Source organism: Phaseolus vulgaris, chromosome 3 (genome assembly GCF_000499845.2).
Source record: "Phaseolus vulgaris cultivar G19833 chromosome 3, P. vulgaris v2.0, whole genome shotgun sequence".
In the NCBI taxonomy this organism is placed as follows: Eukaryota; Viridiplantae; Streptophyta; class Magnoliopsida; order Fabales; family Fabaceae; genus Phaseolus; species Phaseolus vulgaris.
Genome location: NC_023757.2, coordinates 2,416,761 through 2,428,198, shown reverse-complemented (window position 1 = coordinate 2,428,198; position 11,438 = coordinate 2,416,761). Strand labels below are relative to the sequence as shown.

At 27.0% G+C, this 11,438-nt stretch overlaps 1 protein-coding gene across 1 annotated transcript; it reads right to left on the bottom strand.

Moving 5' to 3' along the window:
• Window positions 1–8,597: 8,597 nt before the first annotated feature.
• LOC137806221 (protein MIZU-KUSSEI 1) lies at window positions 8,598–9,806 on the bottom strand. The gene has a single exon (XM_068606217.1). The coding sequence runs from the start codon at window positions 9,584–9,586 to the stop codon at window positions 8,789–8,791; it is 798 nt and encodes a 265-aa protein (XP_068462318.1). The 5' UTR covers window positions 9,587–9,806; the 3' UTR covers window positions 8,598–8,788.
• Window positions 9,807–11,438: the final 1,632 nt, after the last annotated feature.

Genomic DNA, 11,438 nt, shown 5'->3' with positions numbered 1-11,438 from the left:
GTCCATTATTATGACAAAACAATCGTTGCCCAATTGATTTATAATTGATGTAAAATACTATTAAGAAAATAATAATTATTAAGAAAATAATAATTATTAAGAAAATAATAATTATTAAAAAAATAATAATTATCAAATTATATATAATTATTGTATGAGATATTGTATTTCAATTATATGCAATTAATTTAATAATAACTTAATTACAGATAATTTAATTAATGCATTCCTTACTTAATTATAGATAAAAAAAATCTTCCGTATAAATTATCTATTTATGAAAATATAAATACAAAACACAGATATTATCTCCTCTTCCCATCTTCTTACATCCAATTTTCTGTTTTATCTGTTTCATAAATTTCGTGAAAATCAGAAAAAACAGTATCACATGCAGACATCAGGTTCTGTCTGAAACGAAGGTTACATGTGTGCGTACGTGTAGTATTGACATTAGGTGAAAATTCAGAAAAAAAAAGTCAGAATTTGGACTAAAAAAAATATTTTCTTAGTCTTCCAATTGAACATATATAGCTGGCTTAGACTTTGACGGGAAAGTTCCATTAAAATAATAAAAATAATTGTTTTCTTCAATATATTTGCATTGATTCCCTAATAAATTTCTTGGAGAAGGGAATTCACTTTACCAAAAAATAGTATTGGTTGAATTTTTACATCAAGGATAGCTTAATATACAAAAAAAAAAAAATCATGGATAGCTTTTTTATTATTTATTTGTTGATTTATTACTATTTTATTCTAATTTAGGTGAAGTACCACTATTTACTTTATTTTTCTCCTAATCGACAGAAGACTTGCACAGCAATGTTTTAAAATAGTTAATCTTTTATTTATATTCCATTTTTTAAAAAATGTTATCACTTCTAAGAAATTATTGTATTTTGAAAGAAAATGATTTTATCCTTTTCAAATGTTCTATATGTTATTTTTTTTCAATTCACTATTTAAATTAGTTTTTCTGATTTAATTTATTAATTATTTAGATTTTAAAGTTAATGGTTAAATCCTTGATAATTAATTAAATATTAATTTAGAAATTATTTATCAATAATAAAAATTAATTTTAAATATTAATAATTTTTAGTCTTTAAATTATTATCTGATTTAATTAATATAATAATTAATAATTTTTTTATTTTTAAAATTAATTGATTTTTATTTAATGATTTATAAATAAAACTTTTAAATTTTTATTTATTTATTTCGTAGAGTAATATTTTTTTATTATCATGATATCCTGGATTTTCATTAAAATATCAAAGAACTTAAACGTATATATACAAAGTTTTAGAGTTAACATACCATAATAAATTTTAGCATGCAAAATTGATTTTTTGTCTTTTCCATACTTTTTGTCAGTGGCGTGTTCTTGGGCACACCATAGATATGTTATTATTACTATTTAATATTATATAAATTATTTTTGGTCTATTTTAATTGTAATTATATTTCTTATTTCTTGCTAGAACTCGACTTTTCTAATTAATGGCTTGAATTTTACCCGCATCAAATGTTTATACGGTCATATATTTTAATTTAATCTAATAAAATATCAAATGGCTATTTCAAACATATTTAAAGAAAATACTTAAATTTGTTCTTTATTCACATGGGAAGAGGAAAAGCTATTTCTTGATTTAATGCTACAAGAATAATAACCATGCCTTAGGTTTTATAATCTATTAGTTTCCATTATCCTTTAATAAACCACAAATTTCTAATTATAAAATTCATCTCGATCTTATATTTATAGTATATTTGATTCATTTAATTAGATAACTTATATTAAATTCATAAAAAAGTAATTTAAATGTTATAATATACTTCACAAATTAATTAATAAATTAAAAATGACTAAATTCATAACACCTATCCATATGAATTGAACCTATTTTAGGTTAGTACTTTTGTATTTAATTTTTAGGTGTAATATTTGATTCAAATTTAAACATAAATAATTTTTATTTCTTTGTTATTTTGGTACGTCCAATAGTATCATCGCTTAAAAGTATAGGTCAATGTTAGTTTATATATATATTTATTCCTTAATTTATTGAAGTATCTTTTAAGAATAAAACCTTAAAGGGAGTTGAATTATTGTTTTATTTTGGTGTGCTCCAAGAGTTTTACATATCCTCCTTTATTTTATTTAGGAGATGATTTGATTGTGTTTCCTATCTTGTATATGTTTTGCATGTATTGAGTGCTTTTATTATATAGTGAATTTCAGCTATTCTAAGGTTGAATAACTAAGATTTGGATGTAGAATCCTACGGTCAAATCCCACGTTCAAATCTGTTGAGGGAATTCTCAACACCTAATCACTATTCAGAATACGAAGAAAATGAGTAATTCTACACTCCAGAAACGTTCTTTATTTATAGGTGGCGAAACTCAAGGACCCCAGGTGTCACGACATCTCATAGTCGTTAGATCACATTATATATGATGATCACAATTCCAAACACTCAAATCCTGAAGAAAATTCAAACTCGAATTCCCACCAGACACATGGAACATTCTGGAATCCACCCCATATGGCTCATCAAGACCCAAAAATCGACACACTTTTGGACCGCTCTTAGCACATCACCAAACCATTTCACAAGTAAGCTGATAGCAAAAACATCTTCAAGATTATAAACTTTCGAGCTTGGGAGGCAAATGTACTACACAGTATCAAAACTCACTCGGTCTAGGTAACTAAATATTTAAACAAATACATCTTGACACCTTAAGAACAAATTAAGAGGAAGTCGTACACAATGTCAGACTAATATAAAAATTAACCATGAAAATTGTATTAATCTAAGGTCCACAAGCATAAAGACTCATGTCGTCGCTATAAAAAGATTGATCAAGATCATGTCAATATATGTATTTGTTAGTATTTATCACACTACTCAACCACCATATACTAAACTCTAACTTGAACATCAAATTACCTTTTACAGGTACCTTATTTCTAACTGAAATTGAAGAGTGAATCCCTTGAAAATCTATCTGAGAATTATGTAAGATCAATTTATAAACTACTTTATTTTTTCACTTCGGTATATGTTTTACTTAAAAATAAATAGAAATAAAATCATCTTATTAAATAATAAAACAAAATACAGCCCAAATGTTCAATCTATTCGAAAACAATTATGTAAAAATAAGCAGCAAAGTCTGACATTGTGATTTACAAAGATTGAAATTACTATGTGGAAAAGTTTAAAATTGAGCAAATATTTGGACCACTAGACGTCACGCTTATACATATTTCATCACATTTGATAGGTAGATAAGTAATAAAATAAAGGATTGGTGATTCACACCAGAAAATATATATAAAAGAAAACAGAGAAACAGAGGTTGGTGTATTAGTCAACATAATTATTCACTTTTTTTTGTCAACATTAAAGTTTAAATTAATCTCACCCTATTGGAATATTACAAGTTAAATCTTGCTTTTCAATGTGCTACCTCCTAACTAATCTTTGAATTTTGACTTTCATTTATTATTAGTCCACTGGTTATTAGGAATCTTTTTTTGTTTGATTTTGTAAATTTTAAATAATGTCCTTTTTTTTAGCTTTTTTTAATTAACTATTATTGAAATCTGCTACAATTATTATTTTCTGTTTTATCACGAGTATAAGAAATCATAAGGTATACGTACGTATTAATTACGTACAGGTACACTTTATAGTATCAAATACAACCGTACCTAAAAGTTATTTATTATGTGAAAGAAGAATGGTAATGATACATTGTGACATTTTCTTTCTAATCTCTGTTTCATTGAATATAATAAATTTTAATAAATCTTACTTATAAAACAGAAAATATATTAAAAAATAATTGAAGTCCATGAAAGTATGCATTTTTTATAAATTTTAGTCAGAAAAAGTAGGTTTGACAATTCTCTAATATGTCAAATAACTTCCTTCTAATTTCAAATACTGAAAAATATTATAAACGTCAATTAATAGAATTTAATTACGTCAAATTTAGAAAAAAAAATATTTTTTGTAAAATGTTATATGAAAAGTAAACGAGTCATTTGAAAATAAAATGTCAATTAAAGAATTATATTTTAGAGATAATATATATGATTATTTTATGATAGGAGACTAGTTTCTACCTGTTCTTCGAGTGCATATTTGTTTGGTTATTGTAAAACCATTGTTGTGTATGGTTGGATATGCATGGGTGTGCTTCATAATGTCACATTGTTAAATTTTTTCCAGTTTAAGATGAGCAGTGTGCCGGTTTCGGTGGATGAGGTTTGGAGAGGGATTTGGATTGCAGTAGTTAATGAGGTCTGGAGGCATAGGAATAAGAGAGAGTATGGAGGTTTTCCCGTTGGTCCAACTAAAGACTTGGTCTTGAGTTTCATTCAAGTCACAGTCTGCGCTTTTTTCCTTTTCTGATTGGTGTTTAGATCCGATGGTTTGTATTAGGATGATCTTATGAAATATTTACTTAGTATGTCAAATGTCTTTCTCTGGATTAAGTTAGGAGTGTCTTGTATAACCATACTTGGGTGTATGTCTACTGGTGTGATTAATGTTGTCATTTTGTATAAGGATTGAATCATCCTAAAGTGGGTTCATATTTATTTATTTATTATTAACGATAAAAAAATGATATATATATATATATATGGGAAATTTGTGGGTTTTTTTTTTCTTCTGTTCTTCTTTATTCTTTTAATTTCTTGTTTTCTTTTTTTTTTAGTGTTGTTTCTCCAATTCACTCTAATAATTTGGAAGATATACAGAAGATAATCACTTGATCGAACTTGATATTGGCTGGAATTTATTTTTTTAAAACCGTTTATTCAAAATAAACTAATCCATCTTGACGCAGTGTTACTTATTTTTTGATAGATTAGGTTTTTTGTAAAATTAATTTTAATTAAAATTATATATCAGTTAATTGATATAGAATTAAAAAAATGATTTTTTTTTTGATTTAGACAGCGTTATAAAAAAAACTATGTTTTACAGTTTAATATTAATAAAGTAATAAAATGAGAGTTTTGATTTAGATACATTGACATGTCCAAATATTTTACTTTATTATAAAATATAGATTATCTTCTACGTAGAAATTGTTAATTTTAAACAATTATTTTATTGGTTAAAATGTATAAAAAAAAAAACTCTGATTATATTTAATATGCGTACATAAATTTTATTCAACGCAAAAAGAAACTATTAACTCCATCTTAAGGAAAGGAAATTTTGAATAAAAAATGCAAAACAAAAGAGTATCAACAGAAGCAAAATATAAATGTTATAAAATAAGTTCAATTTTGATAGTATTAGCGTAAAATATGCTGAGCTACCAAAAACTTATAATAATCTTAAATTAATTATTATAAAAATAAACAATCTTATCCTGTGATTATAAAAAGTATTTATTTTATCAATACAAATCTAAATAAAATTTTCTATATAATAAAATGATGTGATCCAACTTGGTATGAATCTAAATGAATTTAAAAAGTATCAGTTTATATTAAAAAGAACTATTTAAAATAGTATTTACAATGGTCTTCTCTATGATCTATTAGACTAGGAGTTATTTGTACATGATAAAATAATTAATCTCACTAATCTATTAAAATTTGTTTTGGTTGATACTTGATGTGACCAATTTTGCTTTTGGATGGCTAGAGACATGCTGATAATATTAATTTTGAATAAATTTGTTTTTTAAAAATTATTATGGTTAAAATTGATTTTAAAGTGTTATAATTTATGATAATATGTTTTTATAACATAACTAAGTAAGACGTATAAAAATTAATCTATTTTTTTTATGTATCTAATTAAAATTGCTCAATATCTATAACGAATTTTTTAATAATTAGAAAAATCAATATATCCTTATCTTTTTTAATTGTTGTTTTTTCGGTGTTTACAAGAAGACCAAAAGTTGAGGAGTTTGAATTTCGAGAAGGTCAAGGAATGAAACTAGTAGAGAAGAGGAAAGAACTTGTGGGGAGAGTAACTAAAGTGCACGCTGAACCAAATAAGAGTTTCAATAGTTTTCTAGGTCTCACCTCCGAACGATAACCATTGTCATTCTTAACATCTTCATCAAACTTTCCCTTTCACCAAAACTAAAGTCTTCTTTGCAATTTTTAAGTTATATTCTTTTTCTTAATAGTTTATAGGAAAAAAAAATATGGGAATGATTTTTATTTTTTTGGAGTTTAAGTGTTTGTGAAAATTTCTTCTTGCATATAAATATATAAGTTAAACAATATATAAATGATAAAAGACTTGCAGATATTTTTTTTTACCATATGTGTTACGATAGGTAACAACCCTCAATTTTGTCCTTTTTTCTACTTTAATTATTTTGTATGGCCAAAATAATTTGTTCCATTTTGAACCTAATATAAGATATACTTACAAAATAAAAACTCAAAAGGAAATCACCAAAACCAACAACCCAAATATAAATGTCAAAGTACAAACAACAAATTTAAATAAATAAATAAAAATGATGGCTTAATTTTTAATTTCATTAAGAATAAATATAAATTATCACCAAAGGAAAGAAATTATGAAGATGCAGGAAGAAATTTTCAGGTTAGATTAGAAATGAAGCATCGACTTTGTGCATACGAGCCCATTCTTACTAAAATAGCCTTTTTTATTTTATTTTATTTCTTCCTGCAACACCAAACTTTCTTTCTGTACTCCATAAGTATGAAAATTCCTGTTTTATCCTTCAAATTCAAAATTTCTATTTTAATTTTATAATTCACAAACTTTTCAAATTTTGCAATTCTGATGTTAAACATATCTTCTGGATTACACGCTTAGAAATCATTTTTCGTAGAAACTATTTTTGAATCTATAATTGGTAATCTGAATTTTACAATTTAAAAGTTATTTTCTGAATTTACAAATAACTTTTGAATTGTAGAATTTGAAAGTCAGTATTTCGAATTCTACCATTTAAAAATTATTTTTTAATTTAAAAACTTTTAAATTATAGAATTCAAAAGTTAACTTTATATTTTAAATTATATAATTTATAATTTATTTTTTAATCTAAAAAATAATTTTCAAATTATAAATTTGGAAAACAAATTCAAAAGGAAATTATAACTTCGTGTTGCTTTCATCCAGTTTTTTGGCTTCGCAAGTGCACGTTATGAAATTTCAATTCCATAAAAAAACTTAATCAACAAATAAACAAAAGAACAAATTTACTAGCATAGAGGCGTTTAATTCAAATTCAGTAATTTTATTTATTTATTTTAAGGAATTGAAATATATATATCTATATATATGTATATATTTAAAATATAAAATACGTAGTTCATTTTGGTTTGGATAATAAATAAATTAATATACAGTAATAACCTATCAATAGTAATAATAATAATACTTTAATAATTAAAAAATGATTTTCTATGATAATTTCTTTAGAACTACTTCTAGTTTAATAGTCACTAAAGCTTTAAAAGAATGACAATAATCACTTCATGCAATTTCGATTTGACAATCTCAAAATAAAAAAGATAAAAAAAAATGAAATATTTAAACTGAACTAAAATAAAGGAAAGGGTGAATGACTTAAGAACTTGAAAAGGAACAAAATATGATAAAAAAAATTGTAATTTTATTTTTTTATCTGACCTCTTTGATGATTTTATAGTGTATTTGTCTAATTTTTAATTTTCTCTTGTTAAATTTTTCTTTACTTATTTATTGTAATATTAATCTTTCTAAATATTTGAATAAAATCCTGGGACAGAAAGACATGTTTCTATTATTTATGTTTGAATAGTTAATTTTTACTTCTATCTATGCATCTAATTTTATTTTTATAAAACATCAAAGTCCAATTAAAAAAATCTAATGAACCAATATAAATAATTATATTATATTATTTTGATTTGAAGAAAAGTACTGCATTGGATAAGGAAAAGCAATATTCAGAAATAAAAAGTGTTGCAGAATAAACTACCTATATCTGCATCTTCATTTATTTCTTGCAATTCTGATACAAAAGAAACTATTCTATTTCTGTTCTATTAACACCACAAAATCTGATGAAAAAAAAACACTTGTTTCTTAGATAAAAACTTATCTTTTTGCATCAAAACTAATTATCCACATAAAATCATTTAAACAAGCTCACCAAAACAAAACCAACTTTGATTATAAACATTTATAACAATAATTAATAATTAAAATAATTCATTTTTCATACTTTATCCAAACACATTTCATCTAAAGAGGTACAATGATGCAGACACAGAAACCTCTCTCAGTAGCATTTGGTTTTCTGAAAGTGATTTATTATGAACTAACCAAAAACCTTGCATTTATTAACAAAACTGCAACAAACAAATCCCAAGATTCAATGGCCCCCACCATTATTTTCAAATCAGAGAAACTACAGTTGAAGCAACAATCATTGTTACAGCATAGTAGCTTCAGCTTCAACAGTGGAGACAGACATTGTTTATCAATCAAAACTGTTCTTCCAAGCCACAATTTCAAAGAACTAAACACTTATGGAAGAAAACCAAACACTTACTACAAAACAGCAAATACTGCATCATCAACACCTGTTCTTAAGAAAACTGTGGAATCCAAAGCATAGAGTTTATAATCATAAAGTTGGAACCAAAATTTGAAAAGCAAATGATGCAGTTCAACATCTTATTTACAGAAGAAAGGGAAACACAGTGATGATCATGAAAACCAGATAAAGCATTTATAGTATTGTATATGAAGTTATGATGCTAAACTCTGATCAAGTAAATGCTGAGTTCTGGACCACCAACACCATCAGGGTTCATCATGTAGAAGGCTTCAGAGTCTTTGGACCCCACCACCCTCTCATACCTGGCTCTCATGTACATAACCTCTCCTTCTTCACACCCTTCCACCGGCAAAACCCCTGCTCCCATCGATATGGGCTCCACGGCCTTCAGTATCTTCCACTCCTCAGGCCCACACTCGCGCCGGCTCGCGTACCCACACTTCCTCCCGTTGCAGTAGGTCCTCCACACGCCTTCCTCCAACAACCTTAAACCATTGTTCTTGCTCTTCTTCTTCTCGCACTCCAACGCGATTCTCACCAGCCCCGACGCCATTTCCCGGACCAGCACGCTCGTCGGCGTCGCGAGCTGGATCAGGAACGCGGGCCCCACCTTCGGGTCTTCCTGGAAGGCGAAGTGCACGTGGCCGCGGCGGTGCCCGAAGAGCGTGCCCACCACGCGCGTCCCGAGCGCGTGGTGGCTGCGCTTGGTGAACACTGTGAGGGCGGATTTGAACTTTGAGAAGTTGGGTTTTCTCTTGTGTTCAAAAGGGTTGGCGGCGGTGGTGATTGTTGTTGTTGCATGTTGGGATGGGATTTGGAGTGGGTGGTTGAAATGTTCTTGCTTGTCTTCTAGGAAGTGTGAGGATGAAGTTGAGAAGTTGAGGATTTCTTCCTCATCATCATCTTCATCCAATGCTTTCTTCTTCCAATGGAAGTATCTCCTTGAGAAGGAGAAGGAAGTGTCATGGGGGAATTTGGCTGCCATTATGGTCTTCATTGGGTACACAGTCACATAAGCATGAGAAAGAGAGAGAGAGATTTGGGTTGAAGAAAATGTGAGTGTGGGTGATTTATTGTTTGATTGTGTGAAGTTTTTGTCAGGATTTGTGATAGCAAAGGACAGACAAAGGAATCTGACAAAAGGAAGGTAAGCAGCTCCAACCTACCTGTTCTTGTTGGGAACAAGGAATTTGGAGATTTTCAGAGACAAACAAAGAGGGACCAAATCATAACAAATTTATCATACTTCAAATACACAACCATATATAACTATACTTTTTTTTCAAATTTAAAACAATTATTTATTAATAAAAATATTATTTTTGTATTTTTATAAAAGAATTAATTTATTAAAATTAACTAAGATTAACATCGTATTTATTCGATTAAATAATAACAATATAATCTTTCTAAAGTAGATAAAAATGTTAAAAAATTATCAATTATTTTTATAGTGTAACATTTTGTTTGTTCTTGGATTTTTTTTCAAATTCCTGTTGTAATTCTTTTATGTGTTTAGGATTTTGAACCTAGTGGATTGTATGAAACTGGTTGTTTAATGTTTTCTTAAGTTTGATTTGATTGTTCCTTATTTAAGTTGGAAGGTGTTTCTTGGTTGGAGATTGGTAAGACACTAGCTCTTTATGTATAAGGGTTGAACCATGCCTAAAATGATTTTTATTTATTTATTTTTTATTGTTGATAAAAAAAAAAAATCTAACATCTTAAACAAGTTTAAATCTATATTTAACACTACAAATACTTCAAAACTCATCTAACATTTGTCTAGATCAAATTTTTTTTATCAGCATTGTTTAGATCAAAATTATTATCACAAACACAAAAACTGCATAACCTAATCATAACTCAAACATCTTAAACATACAATCGTTCGTTATGTTCATACAATTTCAAATCATTTAACTAAAACATCCATTATAACTTGTTCATAACATCTAAATACAACTACATATTGAAGAAAAAATTATATATGAAACTTATGATTTATTTATATAAAATTAAAGAAGTCTTCTATAATTACAAGTTAGTTTCAACAAGCACCCTTGAATATACCTTCTTAAATGTTTTTCTTTAACTAATATAAAATTATATGGTTGTTCTTTGTTATAGTATGATGCATAAAATAGAAAAGTTCCAAAAAAACAAAGAGGATTTTGAAATAGGAAGTGAATTGAAAGAAAGTTGAATTTGGTGGGTAGTGAAAGAAGGTTGAAAAAGGATAGATAGGGTGGGGTTGAGAGTTTGAGAGAGATTTTAATGTGAGTTTGCATTGGAAAGTGATAAGAGCAGGTGAAGGGACACCTACCCTACCCACCAAGGACCACCACCATATGCATGCCTTCAGCCACCTTTGTGTTCTGTGTTGTGTCTACTGTGCATCCCTTTCACACTCTAAACTGCCTAAGTTTTAGGATCAGCCTCACACTTTGTCACAGCTGCATCCAACCAACAAAACATCTTTCATAACCCAATTATTCCTTCTTTTTCTATACACGTTTTCATTCCTATATTATTATTTAGAGTACTTAATATAGTATGTGATGATGAAATTGAGATTAAAAACTGTTTATATATATATATATATATATTTTTTTTTTAATTCATCGAGATATTTTTTAAAGATAAAACAATAAAATTACGACGAAACATCAATCTCTAAAATGAATAATATCTCAAATGATATGATTGTCACGTATGTGAAAATGAAATATGTTATAAATCTCTCAATTATATAAATTAATTTTACCTCCTTAAACCCTATTTAATATTATATATTTTTTAAAATATTACTTATACCAACTATTAAAAACATCAATTTTCAAATTTTC